The sequence below is a fragment of the Meleagris gallopavo genome, chromosome 16, assembly GCF_905368555.1.
Source record: "Meleagris gallopavo chromosome 16, MGAL_WU_HG_1.1, whole genome shotgun sequence".
NCBI lineage: Eukaryota > Metazoa > Chordata > Aves > Galliformes > Phasianidae > Meleagris > Meleagris gallopavo.
The window spans coordinates 9,278,239-9,305,797 of record NC_139419.1 but is presented as its reverse complement, the minus strand read 5'-3'; the positions used below and the strand labels follow the sequence as shown (position 1 = coordinate 9,305,797).

Here is a 27,559-nt window from a genome sequence, read left to right as displayed (position 1 = left end):
AAACTAAGGACATGATGTGAAAGCAGGCACTGCTTGTATTCATATTTCCCACCATCCTTTATAGGAGGTCTATCCCTTCTGATTCATGAATATGAAACAACCCTCTCCCAACGAGCACAGATTCTTATGGGGTCAGGCACAAATGCCCCTATTTCCACAAAACTGGGAGCCAGGAGCGTTGTGTCCTCCTAAGGACTGGAGCATAAATATCCACCATACTACATAAGGCTTTGGTGTCCACTCAGCATTTTCATTACATAGTCACTGGTGATCAGACTTGAGTTGAACCCTTCTCATGCAAATTTTAGTTGCATTGTTACCCTTGATTTCAAACACCACTCATCATATTTTTGAGATTTATGTGCACATCCTCCAGAGTAGAAGCTATTCAAGCACCATCACAAGACTCAGAGCTGTAGCTGCAGTAATGCTCAAGCACTCAACATAAAAAAGATTAAATCTAAAATGAAAAACATACATTTTAAACTGTGTGATTTTATGAGCCATTTAGTAGTGAAATACATCTTGCAAGTTTAAAAAAAAAAAAAAAGTCCTCTAATCTGTAAAAGTCTCTTAAAATTTTATTGTCATCCACAGAGGTATCGGTGAGTGACGCAGTCTGAGCTACTCCAGTTTCTCAAATTGCAGCAATAAAAAAGAGCTTCAAAGAGATTCTTGTTTTCCTGAGAAGATTCTTCTGTACAAAATTCAACTGCCAGTGTTTTTCAGAACTAAAAATCTACATTCACATCTGAGTTGTCGTTTTTCCTCCACGAAGGACAGACGTCCTGCTCTGCTTCTGCTGGCCAGGATCCTATGCTGCCTGTCTCTTAAGAAAACAACTGCATGCTGGTTAGGAAGAGTGAAGAAAAGAAAGTACTTAAATTTTACACTATTCTTACAGAGTTTTAAATTCACCCAAAATTAGTTCTGTGCAAGACGTCTTTCATTTCTGAATTGCCAATATACATTATCATTATTCATATTATTTATATTATTTGTAATGTTATTATTTATATTTTACATATATTTGAAGTAGTTTTGGAATTGCATATGAGGTGCTTGATTATTTGCACTCCTTATTTCAAGGCAGTAATGCATCATACACCTTGGATTAGCCTTTAATCTGATTTCATACCTCATTAATGCAACAACCTTTGCAACGACATGATAGCAGGAGACCCTGTGGTGTTGTTATGACACTGAAGTCTTAATTGACTTTTGCTAACTGAAGTTCATGACTAAGATTCCCCAGGTGATATGTGCATGAAAGATGGGAATTTGGGGCAGAAGCTAAGCTGCTCTCCATGCTAAATTCAAAATAGGTTTTTATCATGCAATGAGCCAAGCCTGTACTACATTTCAAAATGCTTTTAAACATTTATACAATTCTTTTCACTTTCCTTAACAAAACTGAAAATAGAAATGCTGAAACATTTCAACAGAAAACTGTTCACATTGAATTTACAGCAACTCTTTGAAGCACCAAGGTTAAAAAGTGCTCCTGAGATTTCCAACTTAATGTTTATAGATCTGGAAAGATCAAGAACTTTGTTATTGGACCTGTGAAATCCAGCACGTGGCATGAAGTTCCCACACAACCCACAACTCCCGCAGCTCACACCAGCCTCAGCAAACCCGATAATTCCCTCCGGTGCCATCACAACAGACTATCATTTCTTATTTAGCCCACTCCTCACCATGGGGCAGTGTTTTGAGTTTGTGACAACCTGTGCAAAGGAGAGAAACAGCCGAGACTGAGGGAGATACCAGCTTCATTAAAAAACAAAACAAAACAAACAAACAAAAAAACATCTCTCCTTTTCCTTTCCCAAATAAAGGACTTCCAGAATGAGATTTAAAGGAGATGAAATATCTCACAACCAGCATCATCTGATGCTATTTCACTTTCCTCCAAACATTATGAACCAATCATTTTAATAATATTGACTGTTTGGGCCTGGAATTCACCCAGGATCATACCTAAAAGAGCAGGAAGGGATCCAAGCTTTTTCTTTTTCTTTTTTTTTTTCCTTTTTTTGAAGCTATGAATTTATTTTTTTTTCTGTATCTTTCTGGGGCTAAGCTTCCTTATTCTGACGCTACTGTGAAATCTGGAAAATATCAATAGAAACCTAATGAAAAGTGATTTATCATTAAGAAATAACCTTTCTGAAAAACATCTATGAAATTAGTATTTAAAAGCGTGCATGCAAAGGATATAATGTGTTGTATAAAGTATGTGAAGAAACAAGACTCAAACAGACCACTATTAAACAAGATAATTATGCATTTTTCAAACAGATAAGCATATTTTTCAAGACCATTTTTTATCATAGGCTATGTAAGATACTTTTTCCTCACTTAAGGTCCTTCCCAATAACGCAAAGAAAGAGCCTCCTTTTCATGCCTCTTCTCCTCCTCAGCATCCCCAGCCCTCAGCCTCCTGAATATAACTCCTGCTCCTAGAGCTGTGTCTCCTTAGGCCTTGAGCCAGCAAGGATGAATCAAGTTTTAGGAACAATATGCTCAGTGACTGTGAAAAAGGAATGGCACGCCAACTACTTGTACCTTGTGCCAGCTGTTCCTTAAAGCACTAGATGACACCATATCTGGAAATGTCATTTTGCCCCAGTTCTGCCAAACCAGCAACTAAACTCTTGGGGAACCCTCTTAAAAAAGAGGTGTGTGGGAGCAAAATTAGGAAGAGTCCAGCTGGCTGGGTGGGTGCTGCAGGCTAGCATAACCCATCAAACACCAGAAGGTTTAGTGAGCTAATGTTATTATTAGTAAACATATTAGTACTTTTTTTTACAAAATGTTGTTATATTTTGCTTCACCATCTCAGCAGCACCTCAAACTCATCCCTGCGAAACTTGCCTGGTTCTCTGCAGTAACACCATCCCCAATAACCTTCATATTTCTATTTTGAATTCCAATACTTGCTAATAGCCCCAAAGCTGGCTGTGCTCAACTAAAAAGGCCACGCTTGTTCTTTTGTTGTTGTTTTGTTTTTGGGTTTTGCTGTTCTTTTTATTTGCTGGGAAAATATTCTGGAAGCCTCATAAGTAGGTAAGTGACTTGGTCCTTCTGCTTCTTAAACAGACCTAGCCAGGGAAAAAAAATTGATACAAATTTTCTATAGTTTCAGAATCACTTTGTCAGTATGCCAGCATCATTTCTGGATGCTGGTGAAGTTCAGTTTTATTTTGAGAGAAATAATGACAAGTTTCATCGACTCACTTCCTGTTGTTTAATGCAGCTACAAAGAACTACACCATGCAGAAAAGTTTTAACTATTGAAGAGGGCACTTGCAGCACATGAATTAAAAGAAGTGGAAATAACTGTTAGTGTTTAAAATATGCTCACTGGCACTAAGTTAGATTTTTGCATACCAAAGTCCTAATTAGAAAGTGTACTCAAATTAGCTATCTCCCTACAAACCAAGTAAGCAGCATACGCGATTATGGAAGCTTGGGTGACAGTCTCAGATCATCCCTTTATGTACAGGGCACTGCTGTGAATTCACTGCAGGCTCATGGGCAACCTGCTGTCTGGAACACTCACGTTCTTCTCTGCAGAGCTCCTCATCACAAGGTCAACTCCTAACCTGTGCTGATGCATGCAGTTATTCCTCCCCAGGTGTAGGACTCTACACTTGCGTTGTTGAACTGCATGAGGTTCCTCTATCTCTGCTCAACTCCCTGGTCTGTCCAGGTCTCACTGAATTGCAGCACAGTCCTGTGGTACGTCAGCAAACTTTCTAAGGATGCATTCGGTCCCTGGATTTAAACTGAAAAACGTGAGGTTTAGGTTAGATATTAGAAAGAAATTCTTCATTCAGAAAGTGGTAAGGCACTGGCACAGGCTGCCCAGAGAAGCTGTGGATGCCCCATCCCTGGAGCAGTTAAAGGCCAGGCTGGATGAGTTCCTGGACAGGCTGATCTAGTGGTTGGCAACCCTGCCCATGACAGAGGGATTGGAACTAGATGATCTTTGAGGTCCCTTCCAACCCAAGCCATTCTATGATTCTGTGATGCTATAATTTAAGGTCCCTTCCAACCCAAAACAGTCTCTGATCCTATGAAATTACACTTAGTTTTTCTGCAGAGCATCTCTACTAGTAAAAAAGTATTTTGCTCCCTATATAATTAAATAACAATACATCTTCAAACAGACTATAAGGCAGATGATACTTTTTTTTTTCCCCCCAAGTCTTTTGACAAAACTTAATGAAAAGAACAAATCTCTGAAAATTGAAAAACATTAAACAGATATGCTGGATTATCCATCAAACCACTGTGTCCAAGTAATACTTGATTTCACTTGAAAGAAAAAGAGGAAAATGCATCTGTCATTGCTAAAAGCTGGCATCGAAATATTGAACTTGATAAATGAACACCAGGACTTCAGGGACAGCACATTCTCATCATCTGGAGCAGACGTTTCATAGGCAACTTGCAACAGCAGCACAACAGCATGGATAAGAAAATGAAATGTTATCATAGGCCATCATCTAAACCCCCTTGGACTTCGGACTGCTGCTGCTCTCTGGCTTAAGTGACGATGAATAATGGAAACAATGCGTGGGCAGAGCACAAAACCAAAGCCTGCCCAGAGCAGATTTTTAGCCCTACAACTTCCCTACAAAAAGTAAGATGAGCCTTCAAAATCCTGTATATTTTTGGTAGTATTTGGAAACTGGATGTAACTAAACACAGAGTCAACAACTGACTGCTGGACAGGCATATCAAGTTTTTTTTCAGTCATAACCCACCACAACCCAACATGGTTATGACTTTTAAACACAAGTACTCTACTAAGCCATGCAGAAATACTTTTATTCATACAGCAGTAGAATTTTCCATGACAACTAATAGGGTTATTTTGTTTTGCTGTTTGTTTAGATGTTTCCTTTTTTGTAAGAGAGCGAGCATTTGTTCAACTGACACTGCTGTAATGAACTGCTAATTCTAGCTATCCTGCAGTGCTGCTGCCAGTATTTTGCACAACAGTATTTTTCTGTATTGGAAGATTGTAGGTCTAACATGAATGGCAAAAGATCTGAATACACAGAAACATATTTTAAATGTGTTGAAAAAATTTCCCTATTTTATTTTAAATCCTTTACGAATAAAGAAACACTGATTTTTGCATGTGTATCAGAAATGAACAATGATCGGACCGTTCCAAAAACTAAAGCAAAGCAGATGTTTTCTGGGTCTAGAAAGCTAATAAAAGCATTTTAGAATTGCCATGACAGGGAAAGGTGTCATGTTTGTGTGCTTCAAAACATATATATCTTCAAGCCAATTTAATACACAAAGGATTTGAAAAAGAGGGAGGAGGAGCTCTCACTTCATAGCTTTCTTTGCGAAGAATTTCTTTATAAGTGGAGATGAACCTCACTAGATGTGGGAAGCAGCACATAAAGCATTACCTATCTCCATTTACACGCAAATTAGCTATTATGGCATCGCCCTAGAATACAATACTGGGTTTAAAGCTGAATTAGACTGTCATTATAACAGATGGAATTTTAAATCCTATTTTCTGCTCTCCTCTTGAGCTCAGTTTTGCTTAGGCAACACCTTATAGAGTCCCTTTTCTGCTCTCCACTGAGTGGTCTTTTCCTGAGCTGGGAAGTGGTGCTCCTTTGTGCAGCCCCATTTCTCTACCAGCAAAGCCCAGCACAAACAGCAACCCAGTACAGCAGGCCCCAGGTTCATCAGCTGTTTACAGTATTTCAGCCCTTTACCATTGTAAGTGTATTCCAAAATCCTTTGTTCAAGTTTGTTCCTTAATACACTGTCTTACGTACTTATCTTCTAGTAGAAAATAGAGAACTGCACTATTTGTGGCCTGAAACTATGAAGGTTACATTTCAGAATAATATCCCAATTTAGGGGATTCCTTTCATCTAGGAAAAAAAAACTTAACATTTAGGGATGAGAAATATAAAGTACAGAGAATTTGTGATTCACCTTGGCATGACTGGTGAGCTCCTTTGCTAAATGCTTCTGTAAATTTACTTTTCTTACCACTTATATGTGACAAGAATAGTTTTTACATAAGGAGGGAGTTATTACATAAGGAGGACTATTTAAACTTTATTTATTTTAGTGTAATACTAATATTTCTAAATTAAAAACAACCTGTTTCCTGTTCATGTGGTGCTGGAAAAGCTCAAAGCATCTTCTGTACAGAAAATACATTTTCACTTTGCAGCTCAATGTTCTGCAGCATAAAAAGACTTTACTAACCAAAATGCACTGTGTTAAAACATCATTGAATGTGCATCGTTCAGTGCACACTGCAGAATCTCCTGGTGAAGTCTAATCTCACTGCCCAATCACTCACAACCCCTATTCTCACAGTCATAAATTTTTCATCAGAAAAAAAATGATACCTTGAAGAAGGACAACTTGCACTGAATGCTGAATGCCTAATTCAGCTCCACAGCTGTGAACTGCCAGATCTGTGGAGTTCAAGTTCTTATGGCCTGTCCAACTGAGCCACTGTATTTTAAACACCAACACACAGAATGTCACTTTTTTTTTTTTTTTTTTTTTTTTGCAGAAAAGAATGTAAAACATTAACAGTGGGCTTTTCTTTGCATAGATCACATTGTTAAAGCACAGAACATAGTTAAGGGGATACTATTTGCTTTAAATTTTATCTTTCAGCCAGTGCATAATTTGAGGGTCCATGGTATGGGTAGGACAGTCCTCCCAGCACTGCTTCCTGCCATGGGTGGCCAGCTACAGCTCTACAGCAGCCACGCCAGAATGGCGAGCCAGCACAGAACTGCCTACTGGCATTCTCCTGGGGAACGAGTGGTAGCAAAGAAAGAGTTGCAGATCTTCTGCAATCCCTTCAGTGAATTTGGACAGTTTTAGAAGCTTAGAGGCTTTTAAAGGCTTAGAGATAGGAAAGCTGGGACACAGGAAAAAAAAAGTGGAAGTGTCATATCTAAAGAGGCTATATCATACTTAAAGTATGACTTCCACCTACCTAGTGGAAGTTATACCTAAAGAGGGCTGTACCAGTTCCCTAAGTCTGGCCCTACTGTTTATGCACTACATGTATGAAGTGATAAAATCCATTTACTCAGCAATATTTGGAGTTTCTGAAGCATGTTGTATCTTAAAGATGTCATTTTCTAAGAAAAAAATAACCACTCCAGGACACCATACAGCAATCAACTCCCAAACTAAATATGCACATACATCTCAGAAGATTAAAAACATCCCAAAAACTCCATATGAAGCTGTCACTGATTTTTCTTTTTCTGGCAATTCCAACCTCCTTTCCTATAAAGAGCTGCATCTGCAATATTCAGTCAAAACAAATTTCATAAATGCTGCTTAGTGATATCCCTAGGAGAGATTGTGAAGAGCTATAAAAATATGCAAGATTCCTTTTACTTCCTCTCAAAAATCAGCTAAAAAAAAATTGTTTCTGTGTGGCAAATATTATGCAACATTTGGGATACAAGTAATGAGGAGTACTACATCCAAAGGGGATAAATAAAAGGACAAAATTAATAAATAAATAACAAGGAATCCTGATTTAAACCTTACCAGTTCCCATATGACAAACTGCTCTGAGAAAACATCCATACCAACTTGAACTATGCAGATGAAGTTTTACAGTTATTCTAGAGGAAGTGACAAAAATGAAATGCTCACAAGAAGAAATGAGAGATTTCAGTTATTAGGTAGTAAAAGCTGGATAACTAATCTAATACTCTGGATAACTAATCTAATACTTCTACAATATCCAGGATCACTTACTTAATATTACACATCACTTTTCTTCTGAAACATTACCATCTTCCTGCTGAAGAGTCCTGGTAACAAAGGCAAAGCCTTCAATAGATTTTGGTAATGTACCTCACAGTTCAGGTACGTAATGGCACTATTTTATTAACTTAATTTCATACCACCTGAAATCAATTTGTATTGCCTTCTACATCAGACTCAGTGCTTATTCTCAACAGCACATATCATTTCCATGCATACAGTTAGCAATGTAGCAGTTCTTACTGCACATTCCCTTGGAACAGCTGAAATTCATTGTTTAAAAGGGGTGTGATGGCATTATCAAAAACTATTTTTCTCCTTCAAGAGACATACAATACTACTATAATGGAAAATTACCAAGGTTACATAGAAAAGAAAAAAAAAAAAAAAGACAATAAACCTTACTGGTGCAAAGTGTGAGATGGCCGGTCGTTTTTCTCCAGTTGACCATAGCAGCTAGTTTTTGCTTCAGGAATGAAGGAATACTTTTCCAGCATGGCTGATGCAGCGGTGGCAATAATCCCAAGGCCATCCCGCACCCGAGCTTCTAAACTGTAGTCCCATTCGTCATAAGATGCTGAAATGAGTCCCGAAGGAAATTCCTTGGGAGTAATTTCTGTGTTACCACTAACCAGGCTTGGAACTATCCAAAAGAAATCATACCCGGTAAGGCCCAGCGAGCGAGCCTCATCTAGTATGTAGACAGCTTCATCCTTGGAACAATAGAGCAGGATGACAGATGAATGAATTTTCTTCAGCTGAATTTGTGTCTTGGCATCTCCAAAGGCAGTATCAAGAATGATGATGTTCTGCATGTCCCATCCCACAAAACTATTTTCCACTGTGGTCTTAATGACATTGATGAAGTCTCGATACCCAGGAAAGGTGGTGGTTACCAGAGAAAACACGTGCCAGTCATAATCCTGCATGATCTTAAGCATGACGATGGCTTCCTGCTGGATAGAAGCCCCAAATTGGAAGAATGTTGACATCACATCCTAGAATACAAAATACATTGAAAGATTACAACTTATGGACAAACCTAAAAAGAAGTGCATCTCTACTTCTAACTCTTAACTCCACCACAGCTACCAAACTTCTGTTGTGTTTAAAGAACTCACTGTGCTCTACCATATTCAGACCATTAATAAGCAAGGTTGATTGCGAGTTCCACAGCTAATTAAAATATTTACAAAAGAGTGACAAACTGATATTTACAGAAGATATTTCCAATAGGTTTGTCACCTGAAGACAACTGAATTCACTACTTACTGAGGAAGCACAAGCTCCTCAGAGGTAGCCACTCAGTGTTAAACATCTCCTCTTCAACTTTAGATTCATCAGACTTTGACACAAAAAAATTCATAGCAAGTTTTAGTCATAGTGGAACTAAATTCCAATACACATGCTGTACAGAAATGAAGCAGCTCTGTTACTTCTAAACCTACTATCTGAGAGCTGCTTTATCTCCATGGGCTCGCCCAATTTGGTTGAATTTGATAAAACTCCACAGAATTACATTTATTATCCCTATGTATTGAGTTCACTACTGCTCATAAGTTCACTACTGTTCGTGCTCCACTCAAGTCACAAGGTCCATTGATGCCCAATGAAGAATTAACAGGATGTCACTCCAGTGAAAATCAGCAAGCTATCAGCATCCACATTAAAGGCTGAAATGGAATTAAATTCAAACAATGACTCCTAGGAGTTGGACAAAACAAGTGAAATACTAAAAATGGAGCATTTCGGTAAAGTTCACACCCATATTGCATGAATCTTTTTCATATAATTGCGAACGTGAATGTTAGTGAAAAATCAAGCAACTAACATCAAACTGTGATCAAAATGATGAAAAGATTGAAATTATATGGTGAAAAAAATTCTGAAGCCAGGAAAAGTTAGAAAAAATTTAATTAGAAGTAGTTGTGGAAGAGATTAAATAATTTTTTATTCCAAGTGACTTGATTTTCCTGCCCCAAATTAGCTGGATTCAAACACTGCCATATAAACAAAGAAGCAATAAAAAAGAAAGAAAAGACCAAATGAAAACTTTGTGTTTCCTTCTCTTGCACATGAACGCACATTTCACAGCCAAATACCTCCCAGCGTGTACCACACAAGAAATAAGTAATCTTCCAAATGCTTTTCACTTAACATCATTTCTGAATATTGCATATGATGTAAAATTGTCACTACAGGTCAGCTCTTCAACATTCCTACGCCTATGCATAGAACAGACTCTAGTTTAGAACAGTTCTCTTTAGTTGTGTTATTTCACTGATGAATATATTAGGCTACATTGATTTTAATTAACACAAACCATAACTCTGTCATCACCATAAGAATTGCATATTTCACTTCCCTAATTCCAATCAACTGTGTGAATATTTCTCTCAAAAGCACACCTTCAGCTGTTATGACAATGTTTTACGTTTCCTTGCTCTACCTTTTCCATGAGATGAACAGGACAGATTCACAGCTGCTGTCACAGCAGAGGTTAGCCCTGCCAGCAGACTGTGGCTGCTAGGGAAGGAGCAGCAATTGTTGGTTAGTTAAAAAAAACACTTATCTAAAATACCATACTACTTTGCAATATGAAAATACAATGCTAAATCAGAACAAAATAGGGGTCAACATAAGACAAAAATCAATTTTCCACTTGAGGGACTTTTCAAATTTATGTTTAACAATATTAGGACAAGAAGCAAGAAATAACACGGAATGCAATTTAAAAAGCAATCTACAGAATGATTATATTCAGTTATAAAGATTTTTATTACAGAGACTACAGGTAGGACCTTAAAGGTATGTCAATTGCTTCATTCTCTGTTTGTATCCTTCAAAGAGATCCAGAAAAATAATGGTTGTTCTCTTATTTTATGCCTCTGTAACTCAGATATTCTATTTGATATTACTTTTAAGGCACATGGTACTAAGTCTACTATATACAGAAGAAGCTGTTTCCTGTTTAATGACTTATAGTATCTATTTGGCATGTTTATGGAGACTGAAAAAAACTGAAAACAGGTGATCAGTCATGAGTTTAAGCTGAATCAAATAACATCACATCTAAAATATAGAGAAGGAAATTATTTTTACCAGTATCAAATGCAGGTGAAAAATGTATCTCCCAGTGTACTATCTTGGTACTATTTTTTCCTGGACTGTTTGAAATGATGCAATGATCCCAATGTAATGAAAAATGAGTTGTGTTTAGCTGTGATTGATAACAGGTTTCACATCCATGTGATCTGCATTCCATATAAACCCATACAAAATTTTCAGTAAATGCAAACACTGAAGGGAGCTGAAAGAAAAAGCTTTCCTTCCAAGAAACCCCACGCACTTTTAAACTCTTATGTTATTAAATTCCTGCCTCTGTTCATTAAGAGAGTATAGAATATGCAATTCCCAATACAAACATCACAGAGGTGCCTAGGGAGAAAACTCCTCCATTATCACCATGGGAGCAATCTGAGGGGAAATTAAACAAAACTATGTACTTTTAGGAGAAGCAGAGCAATATGAGACTGTGGAATTTAAAAATTATTACAAAGAGAAGAAAAGATTTCCTTCCTTAGGACCTTTCACTTCTTTCACATGTAGCAAAACAGCATTCAGCAGAGCAGAGGCTCTACAGACAAGGATGGATTTTATATTCTCCAGATCTGTGTTCGTATACCTGTAAAGATTTTGTGTTCTATCATTGGTTACTGAGAAGATGAGGGCCCTCTGACGGAGCTAAAAAAGGATGGAAAATTTCTCACCATGTCATTTAACTGTGCAAATGGAGAGCCACTACAAGATAAAGGTCAACAAAAAGAATGAATGGAGGGCTTACTTTAAGTTTGCTCTAGGAGAAGAACGCTCAAGTTAGAAAAGAACAGCAGCAAGCAATGGAGTACATTATGGCTTTCCCATAGCTGACATGTCCCTTTTTATTATTTCAAGGAATAAATATCAGAGAAGTGTGATTGTGAAAGGTTAGTACCAGCTTAATCAAGCATGTTCTCCTTCGTATCCCAAGGGAGCCTCTGCAGGAATTTATTTTGTAGAGGTCTCTGTATTTTCAGGTCATGGTTTTATCCTAAGAATGTTGCTAGTTAACAGTTATTTTTTTCTTTATTGTATCGATTTCATTTTATACTGCCTTTTTGGCACATTTGGGCTAGCTGTGAGATTCAACAGTCACCATTAGTTTTAGCTGTATCAGAATAGCAAATAAACAAATAGTAAGACATGAAAATTTGGGTTTCTAAAGATCATTGCAGAGTTCACTGATTTTCAATTCTTCACACTCTTCAAACAATACAACGTTACATCTAATGAAGTTAAAGTAACTCAACATGCCATCACACTGTGAACGCGTAACTTAATTACAGAAGATGACTAGTTTTGCACAGAGATCAGTGCTCCAGTTCTTTGGGCTGGAGCACACCATCTGGGATCTCATTCACAGATTGTGCAAACATTAGAAACTGGAGTTTTTGCCTCAGCTCCCATTCCACCATGAAAACAGGTAAGGGAAAAATGTTTTCAAAAACTGAAATGACATCAACAAGGTTGTGACTGTGCCTAATTAAAAAAACAACGTGAACCAACAGAGATTTTCATGTCATTTGATAAAGATTTACCCACGAGATATTAAGCATATAAACTATTTGGCAATATTGGACATATTTTATGCTATAGATCACAGCTGAGTATTATTTCTCTTCTCCCCCTTGTAACGAATGCAGATAAATGTTTTGCCATTTATCTAATTTAGGTCTGATTTTCTCATGGTTTGTACAACCAGTATCCTCCTGCCTTACTTATGCAATTAGTCAGCACTAAACTGATACTCTTCTGAACAGTCTAGAAAGACCTGGTTTTCCATGGGGAAATGACTTAAAATTAGGCACGCCATACATTTTCCACCTCAAGGAACACCTGATTTTATTTCAAGAGCTCATGGGTGAACACCCTTCAAACAGTTGTTATGAATTATTTGAAAGCAATCAAGAAAGTTTATGACTTTTCAAAGACAGAGAAGACAACTGTGAAGATTCTCCAGCAACATTGGTGAAAGATTTTTGCTGGATGGAAACATTAATTTGCCAACAGTACCCATTCAAGGCATGACAAGAAATTTGTGGTGGCAGAGCAAGAAGTAAATGAGGTCCTATCATGTTGCTCTGCAGATAAAAAGTTTAGAATAAACTGATGATCTGGTTCTGTGCAGGTTAGCTAGCTGGTTGAAGAAAAGTATTCATAAAAAATGATGCTATAAAATGACATAGAAAGAGACACCAAAGTGAAACCAGAAAGTCTTAAAGTGTTTTCAGCTACCACAATTTTACCCCAAGGCTTTCAAAGTGCACTTGATGGAGGGAGAAAGGGAACCAGAGGGCCATCTTTGGGGTCAGGTGATTAAAATAATGAAATTCGTAAGTATTGTGGTTTTATTTAAGGAGCCTGGTGAAAATGCAGGAAATCCAGCAGAGATAATGGCAGATGCTTGTGGGAAAAGTCTGAATAACTTTCCTTTCCTAGCATCAGTGGTTCATAACTCCTCTAGAAATAAAACACCATAAAGACAAAGGATAAGTGAAAGATACTAGCCAAATGAGCCACACAGATAAATTTAAAAAACAGGTAAATTAAAAATATATATATTGAATATAGACTGTCCAAGCCCAACATCTCTATTCTCATACTCACACTAGTGCATTATTTTCCAATATTCACATTGTTTCGTATTGGTATTCATATACTACATACTTTGTGAACAAAACAACATGCTGGGCTATGTGGAAATCCAATCTATAACCTATGGAGAGTTATCTATCAAACCAATTAATTCATATAGTTAAAACTACATCTTCTCCCATAAGGCTATCAGAGATGAGGTTCTCTTGATTTGTGGGCAATCTGGGGAACTTCAATGGATGTAGAAGCACTGCATTTAGTTTAAATTGACTTATATTATTTCTTGGAGGAGATAGGTTTTTCTAATTATAAGTGTTGAGAACAATCTCATTGTTAATGACAGTGCTTACTGATAGCAACTTTGTACATGGTTTAACCAGCTGATTGTAAACAAGAAACTGGCAGCCAAGTTTCGGTGCAGGCAGATGGATCTGACACATATGATGACATCTGAATTTCAAAGGAAACGCCCCCCCAACCCCCCCCCAAAAAAAAAAAAAAACACAACCCTTTTTCAACATACTAGTCTATATTTTTAAATTTTTCAGCAGGTAAGATTTCATTCTAAGAATTTAGTCTTACAAATCTTATAGCCCAAAAGGTTCTTTAAGAAGTACAGTGCCTAACTGTTCTCTCATTAACAGCTTTTTATGGCATCAGACTAATTTGGCTTTTTTTCCCCCAAATCAGCCACTCTAATTGATATCATCCTATTGTAGCCAAATATTTAAACATGCACACAATTTACTGTGTGCTATCCATGGGATATGCTGAGATAGAACCCACTTATGTTTTTGGGTATCTGATAGATTAAAGTAAGCGGACAATTTGTAATATTTTTTTCAGTTTAATGGTAACATTTCATGTGTTTACATTATTACTGCTGTGGAACCAAAAATAAACATTGCTTGAATTATTTATAGAAATTTAGAAGAATCAAAGTTATGCAGTAATTCATCAGTAGGACAAACTTCCATTCCAGCTCTTTGATATCTTACATAGAAACCATTTTCCTTCACTGCAAGGTAATATCACAGAGTAATTTAGATATGTACCTTACACATGCAGCAGATAAGAAAACTGGTTCAGAATGAAAGGTTTATAGTACTTAAGGACAAGTAGGCAAAGTTTTGTACCTTACCTGGTACAAGTACTGCACAGGAAAATTCTGCATATCCATTTGCTTAAAGCTCATGCAGCAATTAATTTCACAGAAAGATTTTTCATTTCATTTCTACTATTAGGAACATTAAAACCTATACCATCCAAACTTAATAATCCTAGTAAGCAGAATCACAACTTCACTCAACCATGATTCCATTGTTATAGCCAAGAATCCAGTCTTAAATCCAGAATCAGTAACAATTTGTCATTTTTTGGCAGCTAAATAGGCTGATTACTTATTGCACGTATTGCATAATTGTGCATAAAAGCCTTACATTATATAGAAATATATGCATAACTAAATATCAATACAAATGTCTTAAGACATCATTTCCATATCTGAAAACATTTGGTCTTAATTGAATGCTAATATACTTCTCACTTGTATTGGGATGAGATGCCAGAAAACCATTAACTAAGTCATTTCCATACATCTACACTTATCAAGTAAAAATGAAGGCAACAAACAACCTCCCCCACCACCCCCTTTCACCAAATGGCAAGTATGAAATATTAAGCAAGTAAAGCCAGTTTAATTTTTACCATGTGCTTTTCCACTATAAGCCAGGACTGTAGGACTGGCCAACCCCACGCCAGCTCAGCCTCCTTGGACTGAAGAGAGAAATCCAGCATGAGGCTAGCTGAGAGGACAAACAGACAGATGGGAAGGAAACCTTGTAAGAGAAAGGATAAAGGGAGTTCAAAGAGCCACTCAGAGCAGCTCCCCATGGCAACAAAGATTTGTAGGAGATATCCAAGCAACGGAGGAAGATGAGGATAAGATGTGAGATTCAAGATTCCTCTTGATCTCTTCAGGAAGACAGACGCCTTTTGGTTTCCCAGGTGGTTTGTGTGCTAAACAAGAAGAGGTGTGAACTTGATTCACATGCCTTTGGAAAGCAAAGTCACAAAAATCACCTACTTATCCAAATGCATGCATGCTGCTTTTTAATTCACCTAGAAAGAAGTGCTTCAAAATACTAAGTGTGCTCCACTGCTTTAACATACAATCAAATCTGAAGAGAGGGTACTCCAGGGAAATGCCATTTATGCTTATCATCTTTTTATTTTCCTCTTCAGGCACCTTTGACCTCTTGGGCAAACCAACAGCTGTTTGTCTGTTATGCTAATAGGAATTACATGCTTTCTCAGAGCGATCAGCCCATCAGGCTCACAGTGATTATCGTTTTGCATTGTACATTTAATAGCAGCAGATCAGAAGCAATTTCAGTTACAACATTTCTGAGATGAATGGTCTACACCAACATGTTCATACCAACTTAGCTTGAGCTGAGAGGGTAGCTGACTGTATCTTGGGATGAAACTCACTGGTCAGAACATAGCCCAAGTACCAACACAGGGTAGTGTTTCACTGATACTCATTTCAGATCCTTTGAATAATCATAGCTCAGATCACTTATGAGTAAAGAACATCATCCATATGAAAAGGAACACAAGGTGGTGAGGAAGGATGTGGAATTCAGATGTAGGCAGACCAGTTTTACAATAGCAACATGCTAACCAGGTGAGGACATGAGCATTTACAGTTGCACACTACAATGAAGGGTAGGTAAGGTAAGGTAACATATGCAGACAAGAAATTGCACTTCTTCCGACACCACCCACACTGTTCCACATCTTTGAGGTAAATCTACATTTTCTTTTTGGCACTCTGCTTAAGGAGGCATCAATTCATTTAGCTGTAAGAATGTCACACATCAAGACATTTGCCAAGCACTATTTCCAAATGCAGATAATACACTGGGCAGAAAAGCTTTACCTACATATATTCAAATTACTGAGACTTTTGTCCAGGCAGTAAAACTATTTTTTTCGTGTGAAATAATGTAGTTCAAATTACCACTCCTTAGTTAAGTAGAGGCAAAATATCTTTATGCATGGTTCTGACTTACAATGAACATCTGAAGGAAAACAACTTAAATAAAGGAAATGTTCAAACTGCTAAGCTAAGGTCCCTGCAGGCACAGTAATTCTTTCTAGAAATGCTTCCATATTTGACTGTCATACTATGTACAGAAAATACTGTGCTGCTGTAGTAAATTGAGTATCTCATTTCCAGCTATTAAAAAAAAAAAAAAAACAACAATAAAAATCAAACTTCTGCTCAATATTCAATACATTGTGAAGAAAATTGAAGCTCTCTTGCTTAACCTGCACAATATTGCTATATTTGAAGAAAGAGCTGCTGTAACCTCATCATGAATAGCAATAAATGACAAAACATTATTTAGATTGATGTTTCTAATGCCAGTGATTTGTTATTAGTTGCATTTTACAACACCATGCATATAGCTCTTTCCTAAAAAGGCACAACACCACACAAATCAATGACTTCTATAGATTCATATTAAACATATCAATATAAACAACAGAGTTGATCTAAGACTGGTAGGAACATGAAAGATTTTTAACAAGTCTCCATACAGACAGCAACAGATCTCTTCCAAGATCCATAATGGAACTCAATTATAAGTCACTCACAGCCAGTGGGAGTTCAGGACGCCAAGCAGCCTACAAAGGTGGGGATGCCCATGCAGAATGGAGCAAGCACTCAAATAGGAGAGTTTGGCTGTGCTCTTTCTATCCACACAACTGTATGAGTCCTGAAGGAAAGGTGTTGAGTACTCAAGTTAGCTGACATAGATTGCCTACCAATACGAAGCGCATATTCACTAGCAGAACTGTGCAAAGTTGTTTAGATGCCAATCTTCTTAGTTCCTTTGAGAAAAAGACTTACATGTAGAATGGCTAACAACAGAACTCCTGTCCTCACAAGTTAAGCGCGTTCAGCTCCACGCATAAAAGATGAGCGCTCATTACATTTCAGGGGCCTTGTACAACAAACCTTGTTAAGAAAGTTGCAGCTGCAGCTTAGATTTCAATATATAAGGCACAAGGGACTGTGCTTTGCCTTACAAGCGTGTTTTGATTTGTCTCCATTTGTGCCCCCAGTGTCACATCCTGGAATTACAGAGTTAAATTTACAGAGTACAGAATCGTTTGTGCTTTGCAGGTCCTTTAGAAATAATCCGTGGATCTTCAGCTACCAAAAATCCAGCCGGAAATACTGACACTGGAAAGTAGCATCCCAGCCTTCTCCATCTGATACTTGCTATCAATAGCGCGTGTAACCTTTCACCATCATTAAACACCTTACTGAAATATAGGACTGATTCTCAGCTGGGCTATGGCTTACTGTCACATAATGAACAACCAAAAGGAAGAGAAAAAGCAGAGACACGACCCTTTGCAATATACTCCACCAAAGGAGAACTCCTGGAGCATGGGTTAAATGGAAGAACTGAGCTAGACTTCACGGCACCACTCTCACTAGGCTGTCCTGGCACTCATCTCCATGAATCGTAATTCTCTCTTTAAAAGCAATGCAACCCAGAGTTCACCAGATGATGATATTTCATGTTATGTTAACAGATAATTAAAAGATGATGAATAATGAATCAGATATTTTCTTTCACTGTGTGTAGATCGCGTACTACCAGTAAGTATTTGGACTCTTACTGGTTCTTGATAAAAAAATATATTACGCATGAATTTATTTACTTTTTAACCAACAAAACATCTTCATTTGAAAATATAGCCTTGAAATCCCATAACTGAATTCATATATTCATATGAAGAAATGAAAAGGAAAAAAAAGTAGAGGAGAGGGCAGAAACAATACATTGTGATGGATGACCTGATGCCAAACATAATCAGTTAAGAAAAGCCATTTACCAAGTCCATTCTTTTAAAGTTAATCATCATTCCTATTAACAAAATACTGAGAGTAATGTTATTTCAGATTAAATCAGTGAGGGTCAGTAAAAGTTTAGCCCAGCAAATTAGAGCAGTAATTAACTGTTATTCTCAGCAATGCAGCTTAGCCAGCAATTATCTCTCTATCTCATCAGACTGTATTTGCACAATGACAGTTTCATAAAAAGGCACTTACACAAAAGCTGCAGTTCAACAGCCATCAATTTTCAAAGATGTAATAATTTCCTTAGTAATAAATAGTACAGACTTAGAATAAACGAGTATATCTAATTTCCTTGTAAACCTTTATTTCCATAAGATTCATTTATCCCAAAGGATACATAGAATAACTGAGTACATGCTACAATGCTACATCTCATGAACACGCCTTGAAACCACCTGTACAGAAATAGGTTCTGGTCTCCCTTCCCAAGTGGCTGTAAGTGTGGTCCAAAGGTGGTTTTGCTCCTACAGCTGCATGATAAGATGTCACTATACATGATAGGATGTGACTGTACTCACCTCATCTCAGTCTATCAAATGATAACATACGATTTGACTGTGTAATGATTTAAACATGTGAGATATAAAATGTATAGAATTATGCGCACTGGAAGACTTCTGCACACCAAATGCTTCATTTTCATGCATGGAGATGAAGAACACTTCCATTTGATTTTTGTCCAGACCTCATAGAGAAGTTAGATTTATTGTCATACAGTCACTCCCTAGAAACAAAACACTAACATTTTGTTGCTATGAAAATATCAAACCATTTGTGTTGATCAGGTAAAATATACCATTATTTTTTTTCCTCTGAAAAATTGCTTTTCTTATAGCTTCACACAAACCTCCAAGATAGAGCAAATTTTATATGGCGTATTTATAAGCAAAATTCAACACAAAGCATAGAGTGAGGTATAAATAAAAATAGAATCATTAAAACAAAATAGAAATGATTGGTACTATGGCAGAAATAAGCACAGAGGGAAAAGCAGTCCTTGTTCCTGAGAAAGGGCTGAAATTATTACTTGAAAATGAAACAAGTACATCAAAATGAGAGCTCAGCTGAGCAATTACACATACACTGCTGCACTTGGAAATTAAATGGATGCATAAGAGAAATTCTCATTAACTCATTCATTTAAATTAATATACAATGAGCAAAAGAATTTGAGTAGACAGAATAATAAAATGATGTTTGCTCCAGCAAACAAGGAGGAAAAATACAAAAGAGATCTGATTGCCAACTCCGCTACATGGGAAGACTGGTCCTCCCCTTTGGTCTCTCAGATGCACTCAAGTGCATCATGAAGCCTGGTATCAGGTGCCTATTCCTACTCATGGATATGAAATAATTTTTCCAGCTATTTAAACATTTTTACACTTTCTCAATATCTTAACACAGGCCTTTTCCCACCCCATCAAGCAGCAGCTGAGCAGAGATTTATTTGAAAACAGGAGCAACTTTGTTTATTGCAAATCCTAGGACCAATTCCTGCCCTGTACAGAAAGGTGGGGCCCATCACTCTTCCCAGTCTCCATGCAGGCTCAGGAAATTTGATGGCTTAGCGGAAGAGGAGCAGATTAGTCAGAGAATGTGATTCAATTGGCTATATATTCATAAATGAGTTCCATCTATTCCCTCCACAACAGAAATTAGAGAATTCAACCTCTTTCATGCTCCTCACATGGTTTCCAGAGATGTCTATACACAGAGTGTAATACATGGTCTTCAAAAGACTATGTTGACCAATTTCTATGTACTCGAATACTTTAAAAAATTGGATTAGAAGGAAAAAAAGATTCAAGCAATTAACACATAAGCCATGATATTTAAATAACCACTGAGGTGTATAGCAGTCACCCCATTACCAATTTACAGCTAACTGTAGGATGTCTCATTTTAACAGAACTTTTTACAAACCATATTAGATTTTACATTGCTGCTTGAAGTGACTCTACTGTCGTGTCAAAGAACGTGATCCAGCCCTTAGCCCTTCAAACAATGACTTCAGCTGCTGATCAGCCTCTGGAAGCATTGACCCAAGGCCTCTCCTTACCAGCTTTTACCTTTGTGAAAGTTCTATTCTCCAAGATCCACAGACTGAGAAAACTTGCAAGTCAGAAGATAGCCCAGCAGACGTTATTCAGGTTTTTCAGGTCAACGAATGATGATCAGTGTTTTAACCAGCTGTATTAACCTTATCTAACTGATTTGCCCTATTCTCCCCCTCTCCTTATTTTCTAATTTGTTACCTTTGATTGGCAGCTGTCACCCTGATGGTGCAGCTGGAAGAAGGACTTGCGTGAATGTTCCTCAGTTGCTCCAGCGAAAAATCAGTCATTCTGTTTTAAAAAGGGTTTTGTGCCTCACTCATCTTAACTGGCCAGCTCTGCTCAGAAGATGATGAAGAGTGTTCAGCAATTTTCAGTTCTGCAAGGCTGTAACCCCTAAGGAGAGGGATAACACTGAGCACTGCAGGGCATGGATGCAGCCTGGAGTGAAAGAGACTTAGTCTCTTGTTACTGGAACCTGTTAAAGTAGTCTACACCTCTGAAAATGTAGGTTAGATTCAGAGGTCAGATAGCCATAAAAGAAAATGCACTGGTGATTAGACATTCATAGCAATTAAATACTGACATTCATAGCGATTTAAAGTATTAACTGCAAAGCAAAGCAAAAATCACATCTCATTCCAATTCAAAAAGACAAATCAGAAAGATTACCTCAAAAGTCATGGCCTCCTATTTAAACTTACATTAAGGATTTATATTTTCCATCTCTGAGCTGTAGAATTAAGGCACTATTTGGAAATGTGAAACACTTCAATGCAAGTTTTGCATTTATTTAATGCAGTTTTTGCAGGTAAGGAATTACACCTTAGCTATTCAGCTTCCTTCGAGTTTGTACTCTTGTTGAGCAACACCTTGACATCAGCCAGCAATAATGTCAGTTTTTCCTGACCAGGATATAGACATGGCATCCTTCTCTTTATATTTAGAATGTATATTTTCAGTTACACTGCTAAATTAAAATTTTTTCTTGCCTTCCTTTGATACTTCTAGCTTTGGCTGTGCAGGCCTCCATAGTAAGTGCCATTTATTTATAATATCTTTGCAGAGAGGTATGAAAATCTGGAATGTTGAGAAAAAATCCTAATAGTGCAACTATTACACCGATGCAACTAACTGAACATGCTGGGTAAACTACATCAGGAGTCTAAGCTAAAATAATAACAAATGTCATCTCTGTCAAAAGAGATCACAAAATGCACACCATCTTCCAAGGAGTGCTGGTGATGGCTGTGACGTAAGCTCATGACCACTCATTAGGCATGATTAACTAACTTTCCTCTTGCATAACAGAATGCTCACTAGTATCCAATTAATTTGGGTTATGAAGAAGTATTATTCTCTGACTGGAGTTATAGGGTTAAAGGAGAAGACTTCAGCCACAGTAACTTCTGGAATAATCTGTACATGAACCAAGTCCTACACTCTAAATGGTCATAATGTTATTCTGTTCCCTGCAGGATACTCACTCTTTTCCAAGTCACACATTATACATGTTCAGGAACATCCAACATCTGGAAGCCATATAATAAAAATCTGTTTCAGAACAATCTTATGGACTTTGTTACATAACTGAATATAAAAATGATAGCAATAAAATGCATCTCACAATGCACACACACACAGCAATAGCAATGTTTTAACACATACTCAATCCACATACAGCAACACAATATTCTTTACGTCACACTCACTCCATCACAGCAAGTGATACCTTCACAGCTAATGCACACTTTTAAGAAACCTTGAAAGAATCACAGAACAAAAGACATTTACCTCCTTAGTCATTAAAAGCTTAAATAGCAGACTACTTTAATTGAGTTTCATATTGCCATAACTATTTCATTTATTTTCCACTAGAAAAGTGATTTCTAGTTTGCTTCCCACCATAGGAACATTACCCCTAATTTACCCCTCAGCCACATTAAACACTTGAATAGCAACCCTAAAACTGGATGTTTTGAAGACTTGTGATGAAGGTAAGCACAAGACAGCACTTTGAGTGTTGTTTGTTGTTTCCCTTTGTTTTCCAGATTCCAGGTCAAGTTCTGAGCTTTGCAGCTATTTCCTGTCCAGCATGGACCACAAACGCTTTCAGATCCCAGCTACCTTTCCACAGACCTGCTCCTTCCAAGTTTATTTGCACACTGCACCTCAGACTCACCGAGGCTGTGTAAAGTTAATGAAGGTGGACTGGCTGGAATTTTCTTCAGGCTATAATTCTTCCAGCGCTTTCATCCTGTCTCTCACGTCAGTAATACTCTATGTACTGAGAGAAATTTAACTAAGCTTTTACTGCACTTGGACATAGGCAGACTGATAAAATAGTACAGAAATGAGTAGCAAATTTCATACCACATCACGCACATCAAGCAAATAAATCCACACAACTGGTTGTCAGGAAATTCTTTCCTTTAATGTGTTTAGGAAAGTAAACACTTCCTCAATTTCCAGAAAAGCACTTCTAAGTAGATCTGTAAGCTAGAACTCCTGACCTGAACCCAAATCCCAAACACTTCTATACCCGATCAACATTCATGGTTGCAAACTTGCATTCTCAGCAATAAAAGAAAAGCAAACACCCATCTTTTTATCTGCATAGTAAATTCTGCAAGCATTTTCTAGAAGGTTTTAACCTAAATTATTTTTAAATTTCTAGATCAATCCCTGTAGAGCCTTCTCATATTATTACTGTAGAGTTTCATATTTGAACTATCAATATAGTACTAAATAATACTAAGTAAAAAGTAACAGTGTGTTTTTATTAGAAACACAGTACTATTAATAGAATCAATTAGTGTGATTTTCCATCTCTGTAAAATGAAGGCCCTTTTCTTCTTACCTATGAATCATTCACCACCACTCACAGCCTCCAGAGGTTCACCTATTCAGATCTGCCCCTGGACAAATCTGAGTGGCAGTGGAACTAATGGGTTACCTCAGAACATTCGTAGCAACTTCCAAATGGAACCCAAATGCATTTTAAATTCTTGACCAGGAAACACCACATTGTGGTGATGGCGGTTTGATGTTTACAGTTGATGGGTTTTGTTTTATAAAATCTCGCAAGTTGGTATGAGAACAAATGGGGGAAAAATACACTTTTTATACATCTGTTCAGATCTTACATATCCTATTTTCAACATGACAAATCCTAATTTATTACAAACTCTGAGATGACAAATTTAAATTTAAAACCTCACAATACCTTTAGCTGGTTGACAGCTAGGACTGGAAAGCATTTAATTCTGCTAAAGGAAAGCAATTATCTATCTCTTCTTTTTGACCAAAAAAAAAAAAAAAAGGCACAAATAGCTTCTATAAAACGTTAAAAAAAAAAAAGGATTCAGTTTCCACATCTGTGAGAGACCCCACTGAAATCTCCTGCCATGATGTTTCTTGTGTGAGGAACCTTGATGGCTTGTGGAAGACATTTTCTTCTGTCATTAAAAGGCTATAATAGAAATCACTTTTGGTCTTTCTACAAATAATGAAAAGAAAATTAAATACACGGACTTTTAAATGAGTTGTTTTAATTACAAGTGGAAGAGAGACATAGCTCCCAAGTGATCCATAGCGCATGGATCCATCTCTCGCCTGAGACAAGCAAAAACATCATTTCCAGCAAGAGAAATCTGCTTGTGGGTGTTGCACCCCCATGTGCACTGAGCTATAATGATGATTTTTGGAGTGCTCAAAGCTAATTTGCAGGCCTTCCATGAGCACAGCATTACAGGGTTTGAATGCTTCTTAAACACAGTGGAGTTTATCCCAACATGCCTGTAATTATCTTGTTGAAGGAAAGCAGAGTAATCACAGCTTCAAAAAATGATTTATGGGAAAACGGTGTACAAACTTTTCCTATTCATGTTGAGAGCCTTTTCAAGCTTTTGTTACTTAATACACTTTTAAAACTTCTACTTAGCACAGTGAAGCCTTGCTGTGAGTTTACTGTCATGCATATTTTTGAGAGGGAAGCTCATTGCATAGGAAATGTCTAGCTTGGCTCATCCACCCTAAGGTGTCTCACACAGCAGCTTCCACTGCCACTTTTGCAAGACCCAAAATGGGACTTGAGTTATCTAGTTTTTTGCACGTTAAGATAAAGGGTCTGATTGGAAATGCTAATTTTTCATCAAACATTTCATCGAGCCTTCATTTTCTCTCTAAAGTAATACTGCTTATATTGCAGTGATTATGGAGTGGTTCATCCTAACAGACAATGTTTGTTACAGATAGATGGAAGACTCTCTCAGCTCAGAAATTATTGCTCTGGGCTGTACAGATCAGCTTGCTCCCAGGCTTGCCAGGCGAAGAAAAAAAAACAAGTTCTCAATCGAAGATGAAATAGTCCTGTATTGTTCTCTCCTCACTAAGCAAATAATGACACCCAGAATGGATTCATTTCATTTAAAATATAAATCAAAGCAGAAAAGAAATTTAGATACTCTCTTCTCTTTTTGGTTTACCATCAATTCTTCTTATTTTCAATTCATAAAAAGAAACATTGGAAAATCTAAATCATATACCGAAAAACTCTACAATCTGCTTTTACAAGAGCTAAATAGAAGCTGGCAGGTTTCAACTTAGGTCCTCCTTACACTGAAGGAGAAGTTTGCAGTAACTTCATTGGTCAGATTTACCACTGCCGCCAGGAAAAATTAATACCCTTTTTAGGAATCTGCAGTTTGTAAGTTTATCTTTTTTAAGTTAGTTTATTACTGTCTGTTGTATATATTTGTACTATGATAGATTATTAAAAGATTTTAAATAAAAATAATAAAGTATTATTTATTATAGACACTGTTATTAATAGAATGAATGAGTATGATTTATCATCTTTGCTATAAACTGAACGTTAACTTTCACATTACTGTATTATCAGTAAGAACCAAAGTCCAAGATGACACATCAAGCCCAAAGAAATATGTACTCAACAAAGAAGAGGTCCTTGGACCTGCAGGGAGGATGGAAGGAATCCCTTGCTAGGGAAAGCTTGCAGCTTCGCCCTCTTGCTAGCATCCTACACCTTGGTCATTGCCCTCATTAACTTCCTGCTGCTTTTCATTAAAAGGGAAAACATATAAGTAGAAAAAAATGTAAATTTTCAAGATTTGCCAATTTTTTTTTTTTTATTTTTCATGCATTTGTTCACAGTTGTCCAAATAAGTAAGCAAATGTTGCCACTTAGCAAAGTATATTCACCAAAAACCACACAACTAAGAATATACCTGTCTCTTCAATACTATGAACAGCAAAGTGATCTCTCCATGTAACATCTGAGATTGAGTATATCAGGAAATAAGGTGGAAACATGCACACAGAAACAATTAGATTGCATCAAGCATTCATTATGAGCAGATGCTTTGTTGCATCTTTGTTCAACAAATCTACTTAAAGTCCAACTGCAGAGTTACCAGTTTGATAAGTTATCGCACTGTTCCACAATACTCTCTCAAAGTCCCAATCAAGATATGCAAACATGAAGTTTTCTAATATTCCATCAGCAAAAATTTCCTACAGCAAAAATTTCCTACAGAAAAAATACATTCCGTGTTTACATACATAATCCTTTTTATGTACACACACTCTTTGTGAAAAAAATTCTGATGACAGAGGACAGATTTTTAAATCAGGCAATAGTTTCCTTCTGCAGCTCTACGAGTTAAGGAATAGTGCCTCTGCAGACACATTTTATGGCTGCATAAATTAATTTGGCAAGGTCTGTAAAATGGTCTAAAAATCAATGTCAGAACTTCAGAAGACACCAACATGTTTATCTGTGCTTTTGCAAAACACGACACGAATGCTGAACAGTGCAAGAATTTAATGTGATATTAGTTTAACCTATCACTGCTCCAATCAATCAATATAATTGGAATAATTTACTCTCCTGTGACTGAATGCTGAATTTAGCAGTTTTTCCAGATGCAGAGCCAGATGAGACCAAAGATTTAATTTCATTAGGAGTCCTTTTTGCTGTGCTTCTCTAAAAAGAAATCTGACTTTTCCATGAACAAATGCAGCCATTAAAACAGCTTTGTAGTTTTAGAGCCAAATTGCACATCAGAATCAGGTTAATAATAAATAGATCATGTGCACTTCTTGTCTCAACAAACACCATTCAAAATAATAAATATAAAAGAAAAAAGATATTCCAAGCATTGGTGTTAAAAAGTTAAGGAAAATGTCACATTGGCACCTGAATGAACCCTATCATCCAACCTATTTTGAGTTGCCATCGACATGAAGCATCACGAGGATCAGCTGCAGTTTGGATCAGGCCAAATGAAGGAATTTCTATGCCACCACTTTCAAAGTGGAAAGCTTCCCTCTAAAATAAGATGTTGACTGTCACTTGGCGTAGCAGGGAGACAAAACTGTCAAAGCCTCCTATGCTCATCTTTTCCCTTTGTTACTTCAAAATCCATGCTTTGCACCGTTAAGGCTTTAAATTCTCTCTCTTGTAGAAAAAGTGTGTCTTACAAGAATAAAACATTATTCAGTTTAATTCACTCTTCAGGAGAATTGTTCCTCTGAAAATGCTAAATGCTGTTCCCAAGGTGTCTTGCACTGCATGTAAAACATTCTAAGGGTTCAACACTCAAATTCTTGAAGATGTTAAGCTAGATGCCCAGTTTCACTAAGGTCAAAGGGAGATGGGAGCCTGAATTTCTCCATGACCCAGGCCTAAGAACATTCTCAACGTATACAGCATTTTCAAAACGTGCTCTGTGTTTAATCACCATCAGTATTCCTCTGAGAGAAATCCTACACTTCTGACATCATCAGCATATGTAATTCTAATAGAACCTACAAAATACAATAAATAGGAAGTCTTGTACACCCTATGGGTGGCATTTCAGCATCCAGGGAATTAAGAATATAAAGGCTACGGATTTGAGGTGGACACCGCAGCTAGCTGCTTTTGCTGGGAAGAGAACATCTCTGAAAGCTGCCAAATGGCAGCTGCAGCACCTTACAGCCCTTTATAAACTTCAGAGGAGCGATTGGAATAAGCAAAACCACTGTTCTTAGGCTT

The 27,559-nt window shown here is 37.2% G+C and overlaps 1 protein-coding gene across 2 annotated transcripts in view; it reads right to left on the bottom strand.

The window, feature by feature from the left end:
• Nucleotides 1–27,559, bottom strand: part of GRIN2A (glutamate ionotropic receptor NMDA type subunit 2A) — a 163,525-nt gene that overhangs the window by 64,684 nt on the left and 71,282 nt on the right. For both annotated transcript variants that reach the window (XM_085237528.1, XM_085237529.1), the window contains exon 4: nt 8,212–8,804. In XM_085237528.1, coding sequence (XP_085093654.1) covers nt 8,212–8,804 — 593 coding nt within the window. The remainder of the gene's footprint in view (nt 1–8,211; nt 8,805–27,559) is intronic.